Source organism: Schistocerca nitens, chromosome 5 (assembly GCF_023898315.1).
Source record: "Schistocerca nitens isolate TAMUIC-IGC-003100 chromosome 5, iqSchNite1.1, whole genome shotgun sequence".
Lineage (NCBI taxonomy): Eukaryota > Metazoa > Arthropoda > Insecta > Orthoptera > Acrididae > Schistocerca > Schistocerca nitens.
Window position 1 is genome coordinate 243997384 of NC_064618.1, and position 25020 is coordinate 244022403.

Below are 25020 nucleotides of genomic sequence, written 5' to 3' on the forward strand. Positions count from 1 at the left end.
GGATCTTGACTGCCGATCAGAACGCACAGCGTGTTGAAGTGTGCCCAGACCCTCGTCAGAGCGCATCTGATGATCCAACCTTCTTGTCACGGGTTATCACCGGCGACGAGAGCTGGATTTATGGTTATGACCCAGATATAAAGCAACAATCGTCCCAGTGGAAGAGCGCGGGCTCTCCAAAACCCAAAAAAGCGAGACAGGTGAAGAGCAAAGTGGAGAACATGATCATGGTTTTCTTTTATACCAAGGGAACTGTGCACAAAGAATTCGTCCCATCCAACCAAACAGTGAATTCCGCGTACTAATGTGTAGTTTTGCGATGCCTCCGTAAAACGTGCGGCGACGACGGCCCGAACTTTGGCGTCAAGAAAACTGGCTGCTGCATCACGACAATGCGCCCTGTCACACGTCCTTGCTCACCAGGACCTTTTTGGCAAAAGCAACATGGCGGTTGTACCCCACCCACCATACTCGCCAGAACCCAAAAAAGCGAGACAGGTGAAGAGCAAAGTGGAGAACATGATCATGGTTTTCTTTTATACCAAGGGAACTGTGCACAAAGAATTCGTCCCATCCAACCAAACAGTGAATTCCGCGTACTAATGTGTAGTTTTGCGACGCCTCCGTAAAACGTGCGGCGACGACGGCCCGAACTTTGGCGTCAAGAAAACTGGCTGCTGCATCACGACAATGCGCTCTGTCACACGTCCTTGCTCACCAGGACCTTTTTGGCAAAAGCAACATGGCGGTTGTACCCCACCCACCATACTCGCCAGATTTGGCAACTTGCCACTTCGCGTTATTCCCAAAACTAAAACTCAAGTTGAAAGGCCGTCGATTCGACACTAGAGAGGACTCAAGAAGCATCGCTGGCAGTGATAAACACCCTCAAAGAACAGGACTTCCAGTAAACTTTTGACCAGTGGCAGAAGCGCTGGGATCGGTGTGTAAGTGTGGACGGGAACTACTTCGAGGGTGATGGTGACCATAAGTCTAAAGGTAAGGTTTTCAACAGATTGCAGCACCAGTCCAGAAAATTTTTGATAGTACCTCGTAGACAGTTGATGGTGGTTCAGTGACTGCAAATGAGTGATGACGAGATCGAGTCAGAACAACAAGGTACCAAGAAGAGTAGGCAGAGGCTACACCACGTGCAGACAGTAGGCTTGTTCGAGTGGCTCCCACGAACAGAGATACAACAGCTGACGTTGGGTAGAAGTCATAGGCACACCACAAATCATCGGAAGCAAGTTAATGAAAAATGAACTCAGATCATAAGCTACCATGGTCTTTTACCACTGACACCAAACAACTGACAACAGAGACTCGCCAGGCAAGAGTCAACTGAGACAATGAGTGGTACTCTGTGGTGTTTAGCGATAAGCTTTGCTTCTGTTTGCGGCGGTCATATAGACGCCAATGTGCCCAAGGGCAACATGGTGTAGGCTCACAGGAAGCAGCGATTCTCGTGACCCATACCTAACAAACTCTTGGAATCACTGCATGGGGAGCTATTGGATATGACAACAGGAGTGATTTGGTTGTTGTTGAAGAGAGGCTGAGTGCTCGCCAGTATGAGACAAGAAAGATAAGAACTGTTGCCGCATTCTTTATGAGCATGATACCAAACGGCCTGTCCCATTAGAGTAATCAAGACCCCATAATGCAGCTGCACCACAAGCACCTTGAGGAATGTACAGATTCTTGACTGACATGATTGTGCCCCTAATTTATCACTCCTAGGGCATATCTGGGATGCGATGGTAGAACGTGTACTTTCAAACCAGGCTCCACGCGACCCGCATGAACTGATACAGAATGTGTTTCGACATGCCACGAAATTCCTCGAAATAACATTCGCTTCCTGTTCGCTTCAGTGCCAGAGAGAATACAAGGGTGTATTCATGCCTGTGGAAATCACATCTCATACTGATGTTGATGGGCATCAGTTTCGAATCAAACTCTGAGGCGTGAAAAGGTTTCTGGAGCCATATACAACACTGGCCATTAAAATTGCTACACCACGAAGATGACGTGCTACAGACGCGAAATTTAACCGATAGGAAGAAGACGCTGTGATACGCAAATGATTAGCTTTTCAGAGCATTCACACAAGGTTGGCGCCGTTGGCGACACCTACAACGTGCAGACATGAGGAAAGTTTCCAACCGATTTCTCATACACAACCAGCAGTTGAGCGGCGCTGCCTGGTGAAACGTTGTTGTGATGCCTCGTGTAAGGAGGAGAAATGCGTACCATCACGTTTCCGACTTTGATAAAGGTCGGATTGTAGCCAATCACGATTGCGGTTTATCGTATGGCGTCATTGCTGCTCGCGTTGGTCGAGATCCAATGACTGTTAGCAGAATATGGAATCGGTGGGTTCAGGAGGGTAATACGGAACTCCGTGCTGGATCCCAAAGGCCTCGTATCACTAGCAGTCCAGATGACAGCCATCTTATGCGCATGGCTGTAACGGATCGTGTAGCCACGTCTCGATCCCCGAGTCAACAGATGGGGACGTTTGCAAGACAACAACCATCTGCACGAACAGTTCGACGACGTTTGCAGCAGCATGGACTATCAGCTCGGAGACCGGGGCTGCGGTTACCCTTGACGCTGCTTCAGACAGGAGCGCCTGCAATGGTGTACTCAACGACAAACCTGGGTGCACCAATGGCAAAACTTCATTTTTTCGGATGAATCCAGGTTCTGTTTACAGCATCATGATGGTCCATCCGTGTTTGGCGACATCGCGGTGAACGCACATTGGAAGCGTGTATTCGTCATCGCCATACTGGCGTATCACCTGGCGTGATGGTACGGGGTGCCTTTGGTTGGTTACACGTCTCGGTCACCTCTTGTTCGCATTGACGGCATTCTGAACAGTGGACGTTACATTTCAGATGTGTTACGACCCGTGGCTCTACCCCTCATTCGAACCTTGCGAAACCCTACATTTCAGCAGGATAATGCACTACCGCATGTTGCAGGTCCTGTACGGGCCTTTCTGGATACAGAAAAGTTCGACTGCTGCCCTGGCCAGTACATTCTCCAGACCTCTCACCAACTGGAAACGTCTGGTCAATGGTGACCAAGCAACTGGCTCGTCACAATATGCCTGTCACTACTCTTGATGAACTGTGGTATCGTGTTGAAGCTGCATGGGCAGCTGTACCTGTTCACGCCATCCATGCTCTTTTTGATTCAATGCCCATGCGTATCAAGGCCGTTATTACGGCCAGAGGTGGTTGTTCTATGTACTGATTTCTCAGGATCTATGTACCCAAATAGCGTGAAAATTTAATCACAAGTCAGTTCTAGTATAATATATTTGTCCAATGAATACCCGTTTATCATCTGCATTTCTTCTTGGTGTAGTAATTTTAATGGCCAGTAGTGTAGTTTCAGTTCATTAAAGCATTTACGCCTGTTTTTCAGGCAGAATTCCCCGTTTCGTTCATGGTCAGGTTCTATTCCAATACAGCTGGAGAATCTCCGCAGCGCTGTTCGCGTGTAGGAGTAATATTAAGTGGGCTGAGGCGTGAATCGAAATTTGCATTGCGGACGGAAGTGTGCTAGGGTAAGTCCGTGCAGTTGTGTAAAGCCACTGTGCTAGGGTAGCAGCAGTGGCTGGTACATCTGCCTAGTGAGCAGGAAATCCTTGATACAATCCCGGGCTTGGTACAAATTTTCATTCGTCGCTTCACGCTATATATATATATATATATATATATATATATATATATATATATATATATATATATATATATTTGAGAGTTGAAAAGGTATGTGGAACCATATGCTATCATTTGATTAAAGCGCGCCTATGCCTGGATTTCATGCAGGACCCCTGTTTCGCTAGATGCTGAGCTGCTATTCCAATATAATTGGAGTGTCTCTGCAATGTTGTTCGGGGGGGGGGGGGGGCTGAAAAGGGAGTGTGCATTTGTGCAAAGCCTCTCTGTCAGGATGGGGTAGTGGTTAGTACATCTGCCTAGTGAGCAGAAGATCCGGGTTCGAATCCCGACCTTGGTACAAATTTTCATTTGTCGCTCCTGTCTGCATATATATACATCATCGTTTCCAATGGAATGAATATTTGATTACTTAACACCCCGTATGTGATGAACATCCTCACACAGATTCGTGAATTTTGGACTGGTGATACATAGTATATCTCAATCCATTTCCGTTAGTGTAGGTGTAGTCCACTGAGCGTGAACCAGACAAGTATCCATAATGGTGCATGGGAGTTTCACAAGCGGTAGCGATAAGTGAAAATGATGCAAGACGTTCAAGTTAGAACAAAGCTTGCCAACGAGGAAAATAGCTGGCGATAGCGATAAACGAAGCTCAGATAACGTTAGTTTCACAACGACAAACATGCCTCGATAGTCAACTTAAAAGTCTCGGTCTTTATGAAACCAATTCGTATTTGATGTTCCTTGAGAAACTACAGTGCAGCTACAGACGATTATCACAAATCGTATGATTTCTGAGATTTTCTCGACGAGAATGATAGATTGTTGGCAGGCTATTAACCGACACGACGACGCCAGTTTTACGCGTTATGGAGAAAGTATGCACTTTGCAAAAACAGTATCGTCAACTGGAAAAGATCACATTTTTGCAACTTGGTAAGAAGGAATTTGTAGCACGGCATTGTACGAAAGTAATCATATACTGTGGGAACACCGGGAAAGAACAGAATCGAGGCGTTTGATATTTGGTGCCACAGAAGGAAATTGAAATTTAGGTGGGCCGCTAAGGTAAGAAATGAGGATATTCCCTGCGGAGTCGACGAGGAACATCTGTAAAGACATCATGGAATAACTTCTGTGATATTGGAGGAGGTTATAAAGGGTAAAACTTTTAGAGAAAGACAAGGTTGGAATATATCCAGCAAATAATTGAGGACGTCTGTTGCAAGTGCTACTCTGAGATGAAAAAGATTTGCACAGGGGAGGAAGTCGTGGTGAGCCGCATCATTCCATTCAGAGGATTGGAAAAGACGTTCCCACGTCTCGGGCTTAGCACACGACAAATTCTTAGTAATCGTGTACTGTGAGAAAACCAGGAAAAAAGAGAATTGCAGCGTTTGATCAATGGTGCTAGAAAAGGATATTGAAAATTGGGTGGGCTGGTAAGACAAGAAATGAGGATATTCCCCGCTGAATCAGTTTTAACGGTTTCACCAGGTTTTAGCAGTTCATAATAGATGACACCCTTCTGATCCCACCAAACACAGATCATTATCTTCTTTCCTAAGCGATTAGGTCTTGCAGTGGATGTCGACGGTTTGCCTGGATTCACCCATTAGTTACGACGCTTAGGATTCTTAAAATATATCCATTTATCATCACCTGTCACTATTCGATGGAGAAACGACTTCCTTTTGTAACAGGTGAGCAGCATTTCACAAGTGATCTTTCAGTTCGCTTGCTGTCTATCATTCAGTTCATGTGGAACCCATTTTCCCACTTTCGGCACCTTTCCCATAGCTTTCAACCGAAGAGAAACGGCTTTCTGCGTCACATTCAACTGTTCCGCGAGTTCCTGTTCAGTATGAATATTATCTTCATTCAATAAGGCCTGCAATTCGTTGTCTTCGAACGTTTTCGGTGGTTTTCCGCGTTAGTCGTTTCTCACGTCAAAATCACCACTTTTGAATTTTTTTAACCACTCGAAAAACAGTGTCTTCCCAAGAGCATGTTCGCCGAAAGCTTCGACAAGCATTCGGGGGCGATTCTGCACCAGGTTTCTTCAGATGATAACAGAAAACCAATGCTGTCCGCAAATCGTAGTTCGTAGGCGCAAAACTCGATATGTTCACGAGCTTGAAACAGATACCGATCGTCAGCCGTTACAAGAAACAGATGGCGCTGCAGACGCGGTCTCACGAACCCTACGCTGACGGCTAGCACCATGTATAGGGAAATTCCGGTTTCATACGTCTACACCTCGTATACTCTCCTCCTCTATCCCTACATCGTCCATGCGAATTTCCCATTGATGGAAACAGTGCCGGAAATCTTCCTCTGCGAACTCCTTGATGACGCGTACCGCTTTTTCTTCCACTGCTTCAACGGAATGAAATATTGTCCCTTTCAACGCAGACTTAGCCTTGAGGAATAGATAAGACACATATGGTGCTATATCAGGCGAATAAGGGCGATGGGCTAACACTGGGGTGCTTTGATTCACTGGAAACCTCTTAACAGACAATACTGTATGACGCGATTCGCTGTCTTGATGCAGAACCTATAATGTTTTCTTCCACAATTCAGGTCATTTCTTTCTTATTTTCTCACGGAGTTGAGCGAGAGGTCAAGGTAGTAACGTTGATTAATAGTTTGACCTCTAGGAATCCAGTGAAAGTACAAAAATTCCACGAATAGGAAAAGAAAACATCACCGCTTTGAATCTTGATTTTTTCGCTCTCAATGGAGAAGGGCTCTTCCAAGGCATGGATTGGGGCTTACTATCTGGATCGTAAATGAAAAACCAAGGTTCGTCACACGTTATCATTCTTTGCAAGAAATTAGAACCATTCTCACTGAAATTCGAAGTATCAGAAGAACAATTTTCACGAGCTTGCTTTTGTTAGATCGTGAGAATTTTAGCCGCCAGTTTCGCACACACTTTTCTCATGTTAAATTCGTTTTTCAAATTTTGCCTTGCGCATTCTTTGTCAATTCATACAATTTTAGCAATCGATGGAATACTCAACCGATTGTTAGATCGAAGCAGATTACCTACTTCTTCGACATTTTCATCCGTTCTTGACGTTGAAGGGTGTTCCGGATGTGAGTCATCTTCAACGTCTGCTCGACCATCTTGGAAACGCCTGAACCACTCCAAAACTCGCATGCGTTGCAAATAGTCTTCGTCATATACATCTTTTAGTAACAGATAGCTTTCAGTAGCAGTCTTTGCAAGTTTCATGTGAAACTTCCGACGATTCGTTGCTCTATTAGTACACTCATCGCCCCCACAATAGTTGGGTTGTGTGGACCTCTCGGCTCACGGTCCGGAACTGAAGGAGGCCCGGACCCTGTCGTACACAATTTAATATTTAGTTTACTGTAATTTAACACAAATTAGAAAAATATTTTGAATATACATGCATAAAAAAAAGATTTGCATTACCTCGGTTCCGAGAGTACCGGAACCTGTACAGAAAGTTGGAATAGAGATCAACATAAACGGCCAGCCGGAGTGACCGAGCGGTTCTAGGCGCTACAGTCTGGAACCGCGCGACCGCTACGGTCGCAGTTTCGAATCCTGCCTCGGGCATGGATGTGTGTGATGTCCATAGGTTAGTTAGGTTTAAGTAGTTCTAAGTTCTAGGCAACTGATGACCTCAGAAGTTAAGTCCCATAGTGCTCAGAGCCATTTGAACCATTTTTTTTTCAACATAAACATCATTTCCGCCCTTTTTATTGCTCATGAAAACCACACATTGCATGTTGTACCACCACACAACGAGACCTTCAGATATGGTGGTCCAGACTGCTGTACACACCGGAACCTCTAATACCCGGTAGCACGTCCTCTTACATTGATGCGTGCCTGTATTCGTCGTGGCGTACTAACCACAAGTTTGTCAAGGCACTGTTGGTTCAAATTGTCCCACTCCTCAACGGCGATTCGGCGTAGATCCCTCAGAGTGGTTGGTGGGTCACGTCGTCCATAAACAGCCCTTTTCAATCTATCCCAGACGTTCGTTAGAGTTCATGTCTGGAGAACATGCTGGCCAGTCTAGTCGAGCGATGTTGTTATCCTGAAGGAAGTCATTCACAAGATGTGCACGATGGGGCCGCGAACTGTCGTCCATTAAGACGAATGACTCGCCAATATACTGCCGATATGGTTGCACTATCGGTCGGAGGCTGGCATTCACGTATCTTACAGCTGTTATGCCTCCTTCCATGACCACCAACGGCGTGCGTCGGCCCCAGCTAATGCCATCCCAAAAGAGCAGGGAACCTCCACCTTGCTGCACTCGTTGGACAGTGTGTCTAAGGCGTTCAGCCTGACCGGGTTGCCTCCAAACACGTCTCGGACGATTGTCTGGTTGAAGGCATATGCGACACTCATCGGTGAAGAGAACGTGATGCAAATCCTGAGCGGTCTATTCGGCGTGTTGTTGGGCCCATCCGTACCGCGCTGCATGGTGTCGTGGTTGCCAAGATGGACCTCGCCATGGACGTTGTTAGTGAAGTTGCGCATCATGCAGCCTATTGCGCACAGTTTGAGTCGTAACACGACGTCCTGTGGCTGCACGGAAAGCATTATTTAACATGGTGGCGTTTCTGTCAGGATTCCTCCGAGCCATAATCCGTAGGAAGCGGTCATCCACTGCAGTAGTAGTCCTTGGGCGGTCTGAGCGATGCATGTCATCGACAGTTCCTCTCTCTCTGTATCTGCTCCATGTCCGAACAACATCGCCTTGGTTCACTTCGAGACGCCTGGACACTTCCCTTGTTGAGAGCCCTTACTGGCACGAAGTAACAATGCGAACGCGATCGAACCGCGGTATTGGCCGTCTAGGCATGGTTGAACTACAGACAACACGTCCGTGTACCTCCTTACTAGTGGAATGACTGGAACTGATCGCCTGCCGGACCCCCTCCGTCTAATAGGCGCTGCTCATGCATGGTTGTTTACATCTTTGGGTGGGTTTAGTGACATTTCTGCACATTCAAAGGGACTGTGTCTTCAGGAGTTCTGGGAACCGGGGTGGCGCAAAACTTTTTTTGATGCGTTTATTTTATGCAATGAAATTTTAGAAGATTCTACAGTTAATCACAGCCCCAAATTAAAAATAAACCGTTTATGATAAATGTTGAATAAAATTGGTGCTGGTATTTATTGTCATTGCGAAGCTGTAGCTAGCCTTTTCCTTCTTCCTCCTTGCTCTAAAAGCAGACATACCCCATTGCTCATCAGACTCAGTCCACCAGCCTGTGTGACGTGGGTTGAATTCTGTCATTTTTGTCTCCTGCTGCTGAAAGCGGAAACACTTATTTGGTTAAGTTTCGTGTTAATTTATTTGTACAAATGTGATTCGTTTTGCTGCAGTTTTCTTTATGTGGAAATATTCTTAAACAAGAAAGCCTACGAATCGCCATTACTAATAATCTAATTTAAGAAATGCAGATTTATATCATAAAGAAATCTTTTTTAGCTGAACTGCATTGTCCGCAGCTCGTGGTCGTGCGGTAGCGTTCTCGCTTCCAGCGCCCGGGTTCGATCCCCGGCGGGGTCAGGGATTTTCTCTGCCTCGTGATGACTGGGTGTTGTGTGATGTCCTTAGGTTAGTTAGGTTTAAGTAGTTCTAAGTTCTAGGGGACTGATGACCATAGATGTTAAATCCCATAGTGCTCAGAGCATTTGAACCATTTGAACTGAATTGTTTCATTTCAGATTACATAACACAACAACAAGTTAAGATGTCGAGCTATAAACATAAATCTGGAGCTTTAAGAAGAAAGCTGCAGGACGAAAAATTAGAAAATGTAGTTAAAGGTCGTCGGATTATAACAAAATTTTTGCAGTGTCATGAAAAAGAAGAGTTACGGGAAGTTCAGCCTTACAATATGTCAGAACCTACAACAGTCCCAGACAGCCGTCCTTCGTGCTCTGTTGTTCAGTCGGTTTCCGAGTAAAAAGATGTAAAACAGATCACACAAATACAAGATGCTTTGGGTTCTGAACAATTAATTGATAATGGAGGAAACAAAAAACGACAGAGATTCTCTACCTGTATGTCAAGAAAGTAATGTAAAATGTGCTAACCTTGTTCATAAACGAATACTTTTGGACGATCCAGCTACTTATCCTCCAGCGATGGGTGATGAACTGCGGCAAGAACTAGCATCGTCGTATTCTGGTTTCGTAGCGTTTCAGACCACATGAAAGTATTTTACAAACGACCACTCAGGGAAACGTTTCCGTGAGACATTGCTGTATATGAAAACAGCCAATAACCGACCTAGCAAAAAATTTCCACGTGAAGGATTACTGTGGAGTGAGTCGAAAACCAGTATTCATTGTTTACTTTGCAGCATTTGTAAATCAAATCAGAGTAAGCCTAGAAAAGAAGGGCTTTCTCCACAAAAACACCCTACAATAGACTTTACTGGTTGTTACGATGCATGAAAAAAGCTCTGAGCATCGGAAACACTACTTAGAATGGAAAACATCACTGAAAGGTCCTGGTGTAGACAATAACCTTCAAGGGATGATTATCTGTGAAGCAACAAGCTGGAAAGGTATACTACAAGTAATTGTTAACAGCGCTTTATTCTTAAGTAGTAGAGGTTCACCTTTCCAAAGAACAAATATTCAGACTAGTGATGTTCACAATGGATTTTTTGGGGGATATTGGAATTAACTGGAAAAAATATGACGAAGTAACTCGTGAACATCTAGCCAGAGTAAAAGAAAACCAACTGACGAACAAAAGTATGAAAGGTGAAGCTCGCTATCTATTATGGTACTTGCAGAATGAATTTATTTCTCTATGGGGCGAAAAACTATTGAAAACCGTTTTACATCAAAGAGAAGATCCTTGCCGTCCATGGAATAGTTGTTGATGCAACTCCTAACATATTCCACCAGGAGCAGAATACGGTAGTTCTTGCGCTACATATTTCAAAATATAGAAAAAAAGGCATTCGAAGTTCGTGAAAGAGTTATTGAATTTATGAATATTAGTGATAAAACAGGCGAGGCCATAACTGATGAAATACTGTCCACATTAGAACTCTTGCGAGTACATCTTCCGGATTGTCGTGATCAGAGCTATGACCTCGGCTACCTGCGGGTTCACACTAGTGGTGTCAAGTCAAGAATGTCTGTCACTCTCTGAAACTGAATTATGATGTGACATTTTAGGGAACAGTGTAAGTTTTTATTCTCTATTCTCTAGCTCCCTGTCTTTGGAAACTGATGAAACAGCACCTCTCTTTGTTTGTGCAAAGCTTTCCTGAAACTGGTTGGAGCGAAAGAGTACAAGCGGTGTGCCCGATTTTGAAGCACTATCCTCCGATCCTCAATATTTTAGACCAGTTCCTGGTGGATGGGGTACCCACGTTATTTAAATCAGCAACAAATACTATTCTGGGGCTCAAGAAGTATTCTGAATCTTCCAAAGGGCTCTTGATGTCATTATTTTGGTAGAGGATCGTCGCCTCTATTGATCAGAAAAACATCATAATACGGAACAAAGGAATTTCCCTCGACGCACAGGTGCAACTAATTAAAGACTTACTTAGTGAGATGCAGGTCCTACGAGATACATAGAAAACCATTTTGAATGAAATAAAAATAGTTACCGAGACAGTTGACATTTCTCCAGAGTTTGTAAGCAAAAGGAAACCCAAAGCAGATGGAATTAGGTCTGTACAACTTTTAGCTATTTAGGATTTTGTCATGACACATGTGTTCTGAAATTACGCATTTTTGTATGATTTCAGTAAGTCTCTACGGTTGAAAAGTCCTTTTAGTAAGCTGCCGAACTCTTTAAAACTTGGTAAAGGAGCACAACAGGTCAAAGTCGTATTAACTATTGGCAGTTTTAGCAACTGAGAATGAATTGTCCAAAACTCTTGCCTTTTCCGACCCGTAACTGATCTATTTAGTTATAAGAAAGCCTGGAACACTGTTATTAAGTAGTCTTATTTTGTAGCCAGTGTCTATGATTGACATAGGTCCTAATATTAGTTTTTTCTAACTAATTTCATTTTAGTCTCAGTTCGTTAAGAAGATATCATTGCTGTGATCGTATTTAAGTACATTAATCTTTTAAATAAAGTTTAGTTTCGACTTATAAAATAGTAACCGTAATTATACTCTGTATTTTAAATTACATTCTAGAAATAGTTTAGGTAAGAAATAACCATCCAATTATAATTACAATGTAGCACGCGATATAAAACATGGGGGGGGGGGGGGGGGGGGGGGAAAGGGGGGGGCTTCTCTCACCCTGGTTCCAGGGAATGTAATCGAATGTGGGGGCCTTGATTACACTTCGATTACACTTACTATTTTCCGGCAAAACAAAATAACAAGTCTTACACAAACGAAAGCATGGCCATACTGATTTGTCTGCAGATACCGGAGATGGGGTATTCAATTTAGAAGGCTTCACGCCTCACAGCTATTGGTCGTTTATCTTTGGCGCATGCGTACTTACTCTGTGACACCAGCAGTCCATTATTTTGTAATTACACCTCGTAGTATATGAGTAACATACATAAAACCTTATGTCCTTGTTTTCTTAGCTCCTCATCTGGACTAATTTAAATGTCCAATGTACCATACACGCCCAAGCGTTTATGCCAAACAATAAATAAATAGATCCTAAGTATCTGTAGCGTAGCCTTTGGTTGCTTTCCTCCCACTGTAGCGCTGGCCGGAGTGGCCGAGCGGTTCTAGGCGCTTCAGTCTGGAACAGCGCGACCGCTACGGTCGCAGGTTCGAATCCTGCCTCGGGCATGGATGTGTGTGATGTCCTTAGGTTAGTTAGGTTTAAGTAGTTCTAAGTTCCAGGGGACTGATGACCTTAGATGTTAAGTCCCATAGTGCTCAGAGCCATTTGAACCTCCCACTGTAGTGTTTACGTTATATACCATCAGTTCGGGTTATCCAAGCATCAAATGGTATGCCTAGTGATTAAAAATGTATATGCAAAGGCATAAAAGCCAGATAGTAGCTGATAACACTTCGTAATAACACATAATGGTAATACACAAGAAATTTGGTTGTTTTAGCCTATTGAGGAATGGAAATATAAGAGTAGTTCAAATACACTAATTTGTTCTCAAGTGACAATACTACATAATCCTCCGGTTAACAGTAATACGAAGATTAAGCGATACGTAGATATAGCATTATCATCAGATAATCCAGGGAGTGAAACGGAAACTCTGTCTGCGAAAAACACTTGATTACGTCTGTCAGAAATGTGTACTGAAAGTTGGTTGCTAGGCAACAGAGGTAATTCGACAAAAGCATTTATCACAAGCGCTTTCGTAAATTAATTTTGTGCCCGAGGACTTAATTGGTCGTTTTGATACCACCAAGATAGTTCAAGTAATATCTTCACAAAGTATAAAAGATAAAATAGTGAATAAGTGTGTGCTATTTTTATATATATCGATCTATCTGTTAAGTCGCATTGGATATTGTGATTGATATTCATTCCAAAGTAACGACAAAATTATTTAATGTTTATTAGACTGAGATTTCTTAATTTTCCAATATTCATTATTATTTAGATTGTCATTTATTATTATCATTACCATTACCTTTATATATAAGTCGCGTAATATTTACTTAACTGAGTAAGTCTGCTTAGTTTCTTGACTATAATCAAGGAAGTTGTAGAATATTATTTTGCAGACACACAAATATTAAGAAAAAGTGTACTGAGGAATTATTTCGAAAAAGCTATGCTAAACAAATTTATCCAAAGATCTTTGAAATTATTATTGATATTGTTGTTTGTTTAATTTTATGATAATTTTAAAACTTATATAAAGTATATTATTAATCTCCTTTGACTTTCTCTGAATGTCTAAATCGCTATCTCGTAATATCTTTGCAGTGAGAGATTCACATCCGTGGTTGTTAGCTTCTAACTTTTGGCGCGTGTTAGCGGTGTTGTGTTGGAGACTTTTCTTGTTGTTCTGTGGTTGGGGAATTGATATACTATATTAACAGTTCTGTTTTGTTTGCTGAGATTTTCTGGCGGCAGCAATAAATAATGAAAATGAGAAAAGCTCCACAAGGTTTTATTATACAATTTAATGCATATAACGGAAAAAACCGGATCTCTTCTTGGAAAGTAAGCACTTATCCAAATCGACATTGAACAGACAAATGAAAGAAACTTCGAGTTGACTACATACAAGAGACAAGGTAAGTAACATCACTTTTCATACAGTATAATGGTTGCAGCTTTATAATCATGCTCCTCTCCACTTGTGCCTTGTCATCAGCAGTATAAAGCAATGCAATCCACTTAATGTATGCTAAAAAACTTCACTCATTTGTCTTTAATAACCAGCGAAACAAACGGAGGAGGTCAGAATGGACATCGATAAAAATTAACACGAGAGAATATCAGACATAATGTCTTTTTGGTAAATTTAGGAGTTTTCAAAATGCAGATTTCCATAAGTCTAAAACGAAAAACATGTTATTAGTGTGTATTATCAGTCTTACCTATGGCAATGTGACATCGACTTTTAATAAGAAAGTCACGAAAAATGTGTGATGGTTTCACAGCGAACAGTCAATAAGATGATATAGGGAACTACTTGGAAACACAGCAAAACAAAGAAATCGATGAGTGGACATAATGGAGTGAAAGACGTAATGCTGATTTTTTTTTTAAATGAAGTGGAGGTGAGCAGGTCATGGGCCGAGTAGATGGTTGATAAAGCAAGGACGTTCAGTCCTGGATCCCAGGAGATAAGATAAGACACAAGCGACACCTAATGGAAGACTGTTACATTACGTTAGAAATCGTACATTAGCGGCATGGATGGGTACCGCTGGAAATGGTAACGCATGGAAAGGTCTACAGCTTCCCTTCATTCACCAGTGGATGTCAGGCTCTAATTGATAAAGATGATGAATAATGAACAAGTAAATTATGTTGGGCTGCAGTTGTTGCTACGAAGTAGTAGAGATAATATGGGCGCCGCAATGACGAAGAACCATTACTCGCGGTGGTATTCTGCAAATAACGCTGTGGTAAACAAAGACGGCTTCCTAAAACGTATTATACAAGTAAGGACAAGTAAAAACATTGACAGAACCAACCTGAAATCAACACTCGTACAAATTATTGCCGCACAGTAGTTAAGCGAACTTACAACGTGGCAAGAAAGCAATGTATATCATTTTTCAAGTAAGTCGTCCGTTTGATATTCTGCAATGGAACACATGATCTGCAGTATCTGTGACTAACGAGGGGATCATAACGAACTTCCTGTCATCGATTTGATTCATTTCGACAGGATATGTAGTGCACGACTAGGACTTCAGCACAAGTAAACAGAAAGACGCGACGTTAAAAAAAAAAAAAAAAAAAAAAAAAAAAAAAAAAAAAAAAAAAAAAAGTTCAAATGGCTCTGAGCACTATGGGACTTAACAAATGGTTCAAATGGCTCTGAGCACTATGTGACTTAACTTCTGAGGTCATCAGTTGCCTAGAACTTAGAACTAGTTAAACCTAACTAACCTAAGGACACCACACGCATCCATGTCCGAGGCAGGATTCGAACCTTCGACCGTAGCGGTCGCGCGGTTCCAGACTGAAGCGCCTAGAACCGCTCGGCCACACACGCCAGGGACTTTCAACAGCTTTGAGGAAATCGCGTATGAAAATTATCTGCGTCCTTATTCTGTATGCTTTGTAGGAACGCAGACGAGTGAGTAAATATGTAGTTTCATAAGCACGAGATATCTTTTTTCTTCATCTTCACGTAATTCTAACAACAGATTTATTATGATCGTGAAAAGTATCAATATTTAATCATTTATTTATTATTTTCGTAAATTTTAACAGGAAAAAGGAAAAAAAGATTTTTTTCGTAAGTAGACTGGAAATGAAAAAATGGATACACGAAAATATTCAAATCAGTGGAGTCATTTTATTTATATTATTCTATCTACATTTGTGACAAGTATAACATATAACTTATGCAGCACTGCACGAATCAGGATGATATTGACTGTGGAAACATAGGAAAACAATAATTATCACGACATACAGCAGACGTAATGAACGCCGAATTTTTTCGTGTCCACGGTTTTTGTCAATGTGTCTATTGAAAAAAAAAATGGTTTACATTCATAAATGGTTCTCGGTCGCCACACAGTTTCGCAGCGTACAGCGCATATCGAAGAATAGCATTGGTCCAAATAACTCTTAAAAAGTAGTACCAGCAGCGAGATTCGATCCAGATACCTCGCGATTATGAAACTAAACGTTTACTCGCTTGGCTGCAAACTCGTTACAGATTAGCGACCATTCGAAGTACATAAGCAGACTAAAATTTTCAGATTCGATTTTCTGGAATACGATTGAGAGCTGCATCGTCTTATTTACACATGTTAAATTCCTAGTGATGCACTCCACACCCTGTCAATACGAATCAAATCGGTGAGGGGAAGGCCGTACGGTCCCGTTACAAGCGCGAACTCAGACATGACGGTAACACTTACGAGTTGACGGATGTTACGACACGAAAGAGAATATGGAATATGAGGTTTTGTTAATCAGTTTTTTTTTCGAGCAATGAGCTGACCACATTAGCTTTCAAGTTGTTGTGCCAGAGACTCATTAGAGTAAAAAGGACGTTCTTGTCTTGTGCATGTACTGTCTCTTTAAAGGACTGTCACGTATGAATGAACCAGCTCCAACACGGTACCTAATATGTGACGAATTTGATGCCACACTGGTTCACTGAGGTACGAAATCATCGACTCTCGTGGTGAAGCACTAGAACACACACTTGAATAATTTAACATGTTTCAAATAACGGGGCGCATACTATGATACCTACGACAGAGCTTCAGGAGTCTTCATTAGAGCTGTCTACCTTCGTTTCATCTGTTTTCTGGGCTCCATTATTACCACCATGTCTGCTACATGTCCGGTGAGAACAGAGTCTTTCACATTAGAAATTAGATTTAGGCCCCAAAAAATGTGTACAAGCCGACAGAGAATAGAAACGTAAAGAATGCTATACACCTAATAATAGGCCTACCCTCTGTTCTTGCCAAGTTAAGTGTAATGAATGTCACTTTGCAACTCAAATATTTTTCAAATTTTGAATTTACCAGCACTCCCGTGGTAAAATTGAAAACAAACACGCGTGACAACAAAAGAAAACTTAGCTTTCATGAGGTACAAACAAAACACTACATTCGAAAATCACTGCACTGTTAAAAAAGTTGACGCAAAACTCAGCGTTTTTCGAAGCCTCTGTAAAGACGTTTTCTAAACTCTAGCAGCATGCTAACGGTCGTTGAGAAGAAAACCTAAAAGTACCTTTAACAACAAGCTAGACTACCACAAGGTAGTGGAAGTGTCCTTATGCGACCATTTACATAAAAAGGAAACTGATAAAATCTTAAATAGTTCAACCGAGTCCGTTCCATGATTCAACCCGATCTTTTATAATTAAGAAATCTATCGGAGTCATTAAATATTGTCTTTAAGTCTGTATTATCGGAATACCTGCATCTATTCTTTTCGAATCACCATGAAAAACGGAGCAGAGTGCACTTTTTTTTATATAGAACATATCATAAGATTTCTAACCGTTCCATTCACCACTGCAGCAAGGCAGTTTGGCTGCTTACACGCCTCTTCCTAATTTTACCTGCACAGTTTCTACAAGTGTGACATATAGTGGGATGAAGAATACTTGTAGTTTCTGCCGTGAAAGACTGTTCTTTAAGTTTTGTAAAAAGATTCTCGCGAACTGTACGGCGTCATTTTTTCCCGTCTCTGTCTCCCTCCCTCCCTGTTACACACAACACTGCCTGAATAGAAATATCGAAGCAGTTATTAATGGACATTGATACTGGATGATGGGATGTGTCCACCCTTCGCATTTATGACTACCCCGGCTCTGTTGGGGACACTTTCAGTGAAGTATGTCCATGTCCTTGGAGCAATGACATCCCATTCTTCCCCACGAGCTAAAACCAGAGAAGGCAGCGATGTTTGATACTGGAGTCTAGAGCGATGTCGACGTTGTTTCTCATCCCAGAGGCGTTCTTTCGGGTTCAGATCGGGAGCTTGTGCAAACCAGTCCATTCCAGGAGTGTTACTGTATACAAACCATTGTCTCACAAATATTCCTTGATGAAAGGATCCTTAGTAACGCTGATACAAACAGTCATTATCTCCAGACTGTTCCTTCACTGAACGCTGTACACAACGCTGTAAGAAGTGTTTACATCCTTCCCCTTTTATCGTTTTCTCAAGAGCGATAAGGGGAACCCCTAACCACGAGAAACAGCTCTACATCGTAAAATCTTCTGTGTACTTCACTATCGGCACTATTCATTGTGGCAGGTAACTTTCTCCAGGCATTCGCAAAACTCCTACCATTTCATCGGACTGATACATGGTATAGCATGATTAATCACTCATTTCCAGTCATCCACTGTCCAGTGACATCGCTCTTTACACCGACTCAAGCTTACTTAGCACTGACTACAGAAACTTTATGATGAGTTGCTCGACCACTGTGACCTATTCTTTTTAACTTCCTACGCACAATTATTGTGCTAGGTGGACTTCTCGTAGCATTTTGGACTCAAGAATATTTCGTTCCGCTGTTTTCTGCGACTTTTTACAACCACCCTTTGCAGCGGTCGACGGTTCCTGTTCATCACTACCATTACACGACACAAATGTATTAGGGACAAATATGAAATTTTCTCGAAGTCCTCTCCAGCCAGCACCAAGCCAGGGCAAACCAGGCCAAAGCCCCGTGTCGCAATCAAAACGACGAATACACAAAGCCGACATTGCGGAAAATGGAACAAACCCGGAAGAGATTGCCTCACCTCACGCGAGCAAAAAGGAGTTATAAAATCAGCAACATGACCTCAGCGAGAAGAAGCTATCACGTCATTGTAACAGCACAGTTTGATTTAGGAACACCTGTCAGCCTGCTGATATGTAGGAAAAGCAACGAGGTGAAGCCCTAAAAGCTGTTCTTGGGAAACAAGGTATCCGAAAAGTCTTTCCCTGATTACATAAATTGATAACTCAGGCTAGAAGTAAGATACAAATATGACTTTGGTGTCTAATTGTTTACAAACTATCAAAGTTTTTTTCACACATCAGTAAACTTCCACTTCCATTGTTGCCCAATGACAGTACACGTCGATATGACTTTGCGGTCGAAATGCTATCACGTATTGAAGACGATGGTGGTTATCTCAGACGAATTGCCTTTTCCGACGAAGCGACCTTTTTTGTCAGTGGAGTAGTGAGTCGCCATAATTTGGGGTTCACAAACCCTGGCGAGGTCATGAAGTGCACCAGAGGCAGTCCAAAGGTAAATGTTGGGGCGCGCTATTGCACGATCGAATTATCGGGCCATTCTTCTTCGCTGAGGCTACCATCACATCTGCAGTGTATCTGGACATGTTGCAAATGTATGCTGTTCCTCAGCTGCTTCTGTATCACTCCGATGTCTTGTTTCAGCAAGACGGTGCACCGCCTCATTGGAGTTTGGACATCCGTGCCTACACCGATATGACCTTTCCTGGTCGTGATTGGCCAACAGTTTGACCTCCACACTCTCCTGACGTAACCCCATTAGACTTCTTTTTATGGGGTTATGTCAAGGAAGAGGTCTACCGAACACGTGTACCAGATCTTGAAACCCTGCGGCAACGGATAACCACAGTCGTTGAATCGATCCCTCCAGTGATGTTGCCGAGCCTGAGATGCGCTGCTACCATTCGCCCAGATGATTTCCGAATTCGTGACAATACCTGCTTGGTCTACAGTACACTGTCGCTATGAGCTGCCGACCTGTAATCACTACTGAGAAGACGTGGGAACTATTACGTACAGCTTGCTGAGCCGAATTGATGGTGCTTGACGCACTGTCCATATGTCGAAGAACCTGGGGCTTGCGCTAACCGCTGCTGTCCCCAACTGGCACCTAAAAGCAGTCATCGACATTTTCAGCCTTTCTTGGTTCAAGAGCTGCAGACCATCCACACACCAAGCAGGACTGATGGAAGGTTACTTGAGCACACCCCCTTCGATGTCAACGAGATTGCTCTGGTAATTCAGTCCCCGTCCTGATCAGCGATGTCTGTCATATAGGCTATGCCGTTCGCTTCCGAGGCCTGTCACCTGCCTGATAACGAGATTACGTAAGCTGGCCGCCGAGAACGACGTCCGCCGCTGTTCGCTGCGACAGCATCAGTAAGTTCCAAGACAGTGTGCGCTGCACCACTGCCGACCTGGGCAACAACACAAAGGAGAAAATACGATTCTAAAATTTAATCAATAAATTCTTGTTTCGCTAATGTTATGGCATTACGCACAGCATGCCGACTGGCTTGCTCCACCGCACTTCGTGCTCCGTGATCCGGACAACAGTAGAGGTCTCAACCCGAGCCCCTACCATACATTAAGTCTACCTGATATGGTTTAGCTGTGATTGTTTCTTCGTGTTTCCACTTCACAATCATATCACCAACAATCGGCCTGGGCAGCTATCCCCGGTGGACTCGTTTCTCAAGTGACATCCAGTTACTAACGCACGTTCGAAGTCAATGAGCTCTCCTGAGCGACCCATTCAGCTGTTACCGCTTGTCTTCTGACAACACAATACTCCCTGCCTTGGCGGATCCACCTCTCATTGAATCGAATGGTCAATTCTATCTTATAGGGATGTACTGATACTTTTGATCATATAGTGTTTTTTTTTTTTACGTCGATGTGGTGCTAAACCATGGCCTACAACCTCACTGTCATCAATGTAAGGCTACCAGAAGTCACAATAAACATGGTCGCCCTGAGAAGACACAAACACAACCGAGAAAATCCACCAAGATCAACCCAAGACGATAGCAGGAAATGTCGACAGATGAAGCCTGTAACCACCACCCATTATTATAATTAGTAATACGAAGGAGGGCGAGCATGTGTTGATACCAAATCAAAGCTTTTTGAAATTCTAGGAACACCGAATCAACCTGGTTCTCTCGGTGCGTAGCACCTAGGGTATAATGTATGAAGAGGGCGAGTTGAGTTGTGGATGGGTGTGATCTGTGCTCCTTCCGATCATGAGGAACGTACTTCAGCTCAAAGGATCTTGGTTCAAATGGCTCTGAGCACTATGGGACTCAACTTCTGAGGTCATTAGTCCCCTAGAACTTAGAACTAGTTAAACCTAACTAACCTAAGGACATCACAAACATCCATGCCCGAGGCAGGATTCGAACCTGCGACCGTAGCGGTCCTGCGGTTCCAGACTGCAGCGCCTTTAACCGCACGGCCACTTCGGCCGACCTCAAAGGATCTGCGATAAATTACGGTCAAGAGCAGAAGTACTCCACTCGAGATAGTAATCCACTGGAGGCTGTTCAGGGACATTTTCTGAATATTTATGTACAAGGTGCCCTTGGACTCCGATGATTGGTTACAAAGCAATAATGTTATAAGGATTAATTCGGCTTCTTATCTCTACAACCTTTGTTTCACTGAAAATAACGTCACAATAGTGGAGTAGCCTTTACTATGCAATCACCAAAACGTGCAACACAAAACAGAGTAATGTGATGTGGTTGCCGGTACTTCGAGAACATCAGAGCAAGGTGTTATTTTACCATTCTTCCACTGCATTAAATAAACCTGTACAAGTAGTGCTATTGGCCAATTCTTCATCAGCAACCCTACCCGTGTCAATGTACAGCTCACAACTGCGGAAAGCAAACCAGAGACAGAATCGATCAGTATTGAGCGTAAGCTTGAAGAGTAAAGAAGGCATTAGTGTTATCAACAACAAGTGACGCGAATAAATAGAACAAGTTTCTTCCAAAACGAGACACACAGCGCATACAATCGACATTAACACTGCTGTGCAGATAATTTCAGTGCAATAGAGATTCAAAGATAAATGGGAGTGATATACAGACGAAATGCTATTGCTTTGTAACGAATCACTAGAGACCACGGGTCCGTTATACCGAAATACTCGGCAAATATTTGTGCACAACCACCGAAATTTAATCGACGAAGTTCGTGTTCACCCTTTAGAACTAGACAGACTCCTTCGGGCCGGCCGGAGTGGCCGAGCGGTTCTAGGCGCTACAGTCTGGAACCGCTTGACCGCAACGGTCGCAGGTTCGAATCCTGCCTCGGGCATGGATGTGTGTGCTGTCCTTAGGTTAGTTAGGTTTAAGTAGTTCTAAGTTCTAGGGGACTGATGACCTCAGAAGTTAAGTCCCATAGTTCTCAGAGCCATTTGAACCATTTTTTAGACTCCTTCGGGCCCTGACGCCTTACCGAGTTTTAGCATTTTAAGTTGCTTTCCAGTGCTACTAGTACCGATTACTACTGTGATTCGTCATCAGTGTTATCGTTGAATTATGGAAACATTTCTTGATTTTTCTTTGCTGAGGAACAATCGAAAATAGCACTCCTCATTTCGGCTTGGGTTTTACTATTGTCTATTTCGCTTCCTGTCTAGGCCATAACCTTACAATACTACTGATATTGCTTGTGTTTCTGGGACTCTGTAACGTATCATTTCCGAGTCGAGCACGTTGGCTAATATTAGTTGCTCTTGTGAACGGCCGCCTGCGCCAGTTTTCCAGTGTACGCGGAACTGCAGCTGTTCACCAGCCTGGAATAAATCGCGGGATTCTCCTAGTCTGGCTGACGCGAGGAAGCCTGGCCCGACCCGACTGTTTTCAGAGGCGAGTGGGTGTCTAGTGTTTGTTAATACTTTCTTCTGGGAACAAACTACTGGCAATCTTGGCAGACAGCAACAGCTTACAGAGGTACTAGGGGCGTTAACAGACAATTTCCAATCGAAGTGCCTACTTTCTGCCCTGAAGGCTGACTGGTCTAAAAGTCTAGACATTAAAATAACTTCTTAGATCTGTCGCAGTCCGGGAAATATAGGAAGCTGCGGGCAACCCTCCTGGGATACACTGTGGAGCGGAGGTGGTGTGGCGGTGTTTACTTCGGAAGTCGTATCAGTAAAGTTGTTCTCTCGGTGCTGAAAGCTTAGAAAGTGTTCGGAAGTGCGATCCCGTGTGCGGGGGTGGGAACCGTCTTAGTCAACAGTCCGTATACAAGGCGGTTGTTGCGGTGTAGCGAGCCTACACGAACTGCATTAGAAGAGGCCGCCCAAAAGCCCACAGAGCAATCAGCTGTAGGTGTTGCCTTAACAAACGAAGCGGACTTGGTTGTTTGAAGATAATAAATTGTGTTTTGCTCTAATAAAAATTTGAAGTGTGGTGTTCTTGCGTGTGACTTTACCCTCTTTGACTGTAGAAAATGGTTCAAATGGCTGTGAGCACTACGGGGTTTAACATCTGTGGTCATCAGTCCCCTATAACTTAGAACTACTTAAACCTATCTAACCTAAGGACATCACACACATCCATGCCCGAGGCAGGATCCGAACCTGCGACCGTAGCGGTCACGCAGTTCCAGACTGAAGCGCCTAGAACCGCACAGCCACACCGGCCGGCTTTTGACTGTAGATTGTGATCCTATGTGATGTACAAAGGAGATGGTAGGAAGTGCTTGGTGACGGTATAGTGACTGACTGCGATGTTTGTTGTCCAATACAGTAGTCGGATTTGAGAGATTTTTAGAAACAGTCGGATTGCTGTACGGTACTGATTACTGTTACAGAAGAAGTGACAATTTTAACCATGTCTCACTGGTCAAAGTGTGGATGGCGATCTTTATTTACATTGGTAGTATGTACAAATTATCAAGGTCCACCAACTAACGTTTCGGACGAAGTCTGCAGAGCAATCTGTCTCGAGCACCGCACTGTGCCAAGAGTTTGTGGCCGTGACTTCGCCAGACGCTGCGGAAGCTCTGAGAAAGCGGACATGTTTCAACATGTTCTGTGATAATATATTCCTACAGCACTTAGTGAAGACTTTTTGCATTGTCCTTCCAGTAGCCGACCGCGCATCAAATAACATTTGTCTGTCTGCGGATTTATGCCTTGTTTCCTATCTGTTGTGCTGCTTCTTAAGAAGCTTCCTGATTTTCTTCTGTGTATCAAGGTGGGTATCTCCCATCTACACTTATTCTTTTAGATACAGGTTTTTCTATTCGCTTGTACTTGAGCCACAGTAGCTCTCCATATTCACTACCAAGAATCAAATGAGTCTGACTCCTGTCTAAGAAATGACTTTACCACTGGCTGAATTATGCACACTTTTCTGCTTGCACTTCTAATGCTTTGTATCTCGATGCCCATTGTTGCTTCGACTGTATCATGAATACTGATCCCAGTGTTTGTGTGAATATCTGTAATATTTGCTTAATAATGAAGGATTTTTCTTTCGTTTGCTACACATAAAAATCCTAGTTTATCTTCGTGTACTATTTCATTTCGTTTTTCACATAGAAACAACTGAAAAAAATAATTTGAGGGCAGAGGGCATAAATATCGAAATATGGATCCGAGAAAACGGATCGAAGTTTTTATCTCACGTTATCAACTGACTTCGACATGAAGTAACTCGTCGGAAACATCTGATGATAGAAGCAAAAAATAAGCACAAACTGATGAGAAAAATTCGATTCTCCCAATTACACCCTTTTTTTACTGGCTTTTAAATGAAAATATTATGACTGCTTGCTGTAATGAAATTTATAATAATCAGCTCTGCTGCCGAGGGGTACATTCTTACATATGAAATTCGTAACGACTCTGGAGGCCGTCACTACGAGAAAAGGCTGGTTCAAAGAAACACCACGTATTTTATTGGTTTCTTTGCTGTATGGGACTGTGTTCGTACAGAAGACCAGTACCTTCATTACAGTCTGAAAATTTTTCTTATACGAAAGATATGGCGGTGGTTCTCGTTCTGTATTGCATAGGTCTAGTTCCTGGAGTCGAATAAAGCCACAGAGGATTTGGTAGAGCGTCAGTAAGGAGATTCATAATCTGCCGAGTTAGGTACTTACTGTCGCCGTCGTCCGAGTGTTTGGCGCTGTCCATGGCTGGTACTGACGAAAGCCGCGCAGGTGCTACTGAGCTGTTATATATCGGCTTATCGGGTGCACCTATCAATCACTGACCATCGAAGCGGTGCTGATTACGGCTGACCTCAAACGTCCCGCCGCTATACACTGGCGACCACTCAGTACGCAATTGTTTGACGCAACATAGACATTGGAACTTATCGCGGACTCGCATCGCTTTGATCCGGACGCCACATACACGCGGTAATTGCATCACCTATTAAGGA

At 43.1% G+C, this 25020-nt stretch overlaps 1 protein-coding gene across 1 annotated transcript in view; it reads right to left on the reverse strand.

Annotated features, from left to right (window-relative positions):
• The window catches only part of LOC126260213 (solute carrier family 15 member 1-like), a 212065-nt gene extending 187264 nt beyond the window's left edge, over positions 1-24801 (reverse strand). The window contains exon 1 of the mRNA XM_049957509.1: positions 24737-24801. Within this exon, the coding sequence (XP_049813466.1) occupies positions 24737-24770 (34 nt within the window). The 5' untranslated portion in view covers positions 24771-24801. The remainder of the gene's footprint in view (positions 1-24736) is intronic.
• Between the last annotated feature and the right edge of the window lie 219 nt (positions 24802-25020).